The sequence below is a fragment of the Cyprinodon variegatus genome, unplaced genomic scaffold, assembly GCF_000732505.1.
Source record: "Cyprinodon variegatus isolate N-32 unplaced genomic scaffold, C_variegatus-1.0 Scaffold1219, whole genome shotgun sequence".
Lineage (NCBI taxonomy): Eukaryota > Metazoa > Chordata > Actinopteri > Cyprinodontiformes > Cyprinodontidae > Cyprinodon > Cyprinodon variegatus.
The window spans coordinates 132,417-133,467 of NW_015151672.1; the positions used below are offsets into that span (position 1 = coordinate 132,417).

General features: G+C 37.9%; 1 protein-coding gene across 1 annotated transcript in view; it reads right to left on the reverse strand.

Annotated features, from left to right (window-relative positions):
• The window catches only part of LOC107102231 (structural maintenance of chromosomes protein 6-like), a 42,518-nt gene that overhangs the window by 34,968 nt on the left and 6,499 nt on the right, over positions 1 to 1,051 (reverse strand). Inside the window, exons 2-3 of the mRNA XM_015401446.1 lie at positions 344 to 497; positions 123 to 234 (exon numbers count right to left, since the gene is read on the reverse strand). Coding sequence (XP_015256932.1) covers positions 123 to 234; positions 344 to 484 — 253 coding nt within the window. The 5' untranslated portion in view covers positions 485 to 497. The remainder of the gene's footprint in view (positions 1 to 122; positions 235 to 343; positions 498 to 1,051) is intronic.

Sequence of the window (1,051 nt, forward strand, 5' to 3'; positions counted from 1 at the left end):
TACAACTAAGCTTTAATTAAGTGTAATGTCTGTTGTTTTGTTTCACTTCAAAGATGGACTCTCCTCAAACTATAGAATGTGTGAATATCTAGAACACACCAGTGTGCTTTAGATGTACTTACTCCCATTGTTCCCCACAATAAAATTCACATGGGGCCCAAACTGAACCGGTCCGAGAGAGTGGTGGCACATGAAGTTCTTTAAGGAGATGCTTTCAATGAGCCCAATGTCCCCCTAAACACAGAGGAAAACATCATTCATCATCTAACGACATGATGGAACGTTTAAAAAAAAATAACATAATGAGAGGTTTACAGAGAAAAGGAGCAAACAAAATAGATACCGAGAGGGAGGGAGTGAAGATGTTTGATGGTAATCCCTGATGGTTTGTGTCTGTTGCATTATTTTCAGCTCCTGCAGCTGTCAGTCGCCGGCTCTTCAGAGTAGCTGCATCAACGATCACGCTGGCTTTACGCTTACTCATTCTGAAAGGGTCACTGAAAGAAGAGCGTATCAGTTTCAAGATGGGAGGAAGCACCTCCATTGATTTTCACACGCTGTGGATTACATTATAAAGGAATAGAACATTAATGCTACCTTCTGTATCTACGTAAACCAAGCTTATGTTATTTGTGTGTTTAACTGAATAAGTGGAACTTTGAGCGATGCAGGATAATGTTGAAAGAGGTTGATGATGTCGTTTCCACTGCAAAGATAGAATAATGGTAATTTGTTAGTTTTCACCAAACAGTGACCGCTCTTCCATCCACATGACAAGTCAAGTACAATTTAAACGGAGAGTAAAATTGCTAAGTTGTCTGAATTTTCCATATGGATTTGTGGTCTAAATGATATTTTAAATTGTTTTGTACAAAGAAATGTTGTTGTTGTTTTTTTACACAATATCATATAGATGTCTGAAATGGTGAAATATATTAGTTTTTATGGAGACCTGCCACTCATTAAAGGAATAGTACACCCAAAACATGATTAGCCTTCATTTTCTACTCACCCCCATGCTGAACAACACTCTGGAGTACTTTTTTGATAT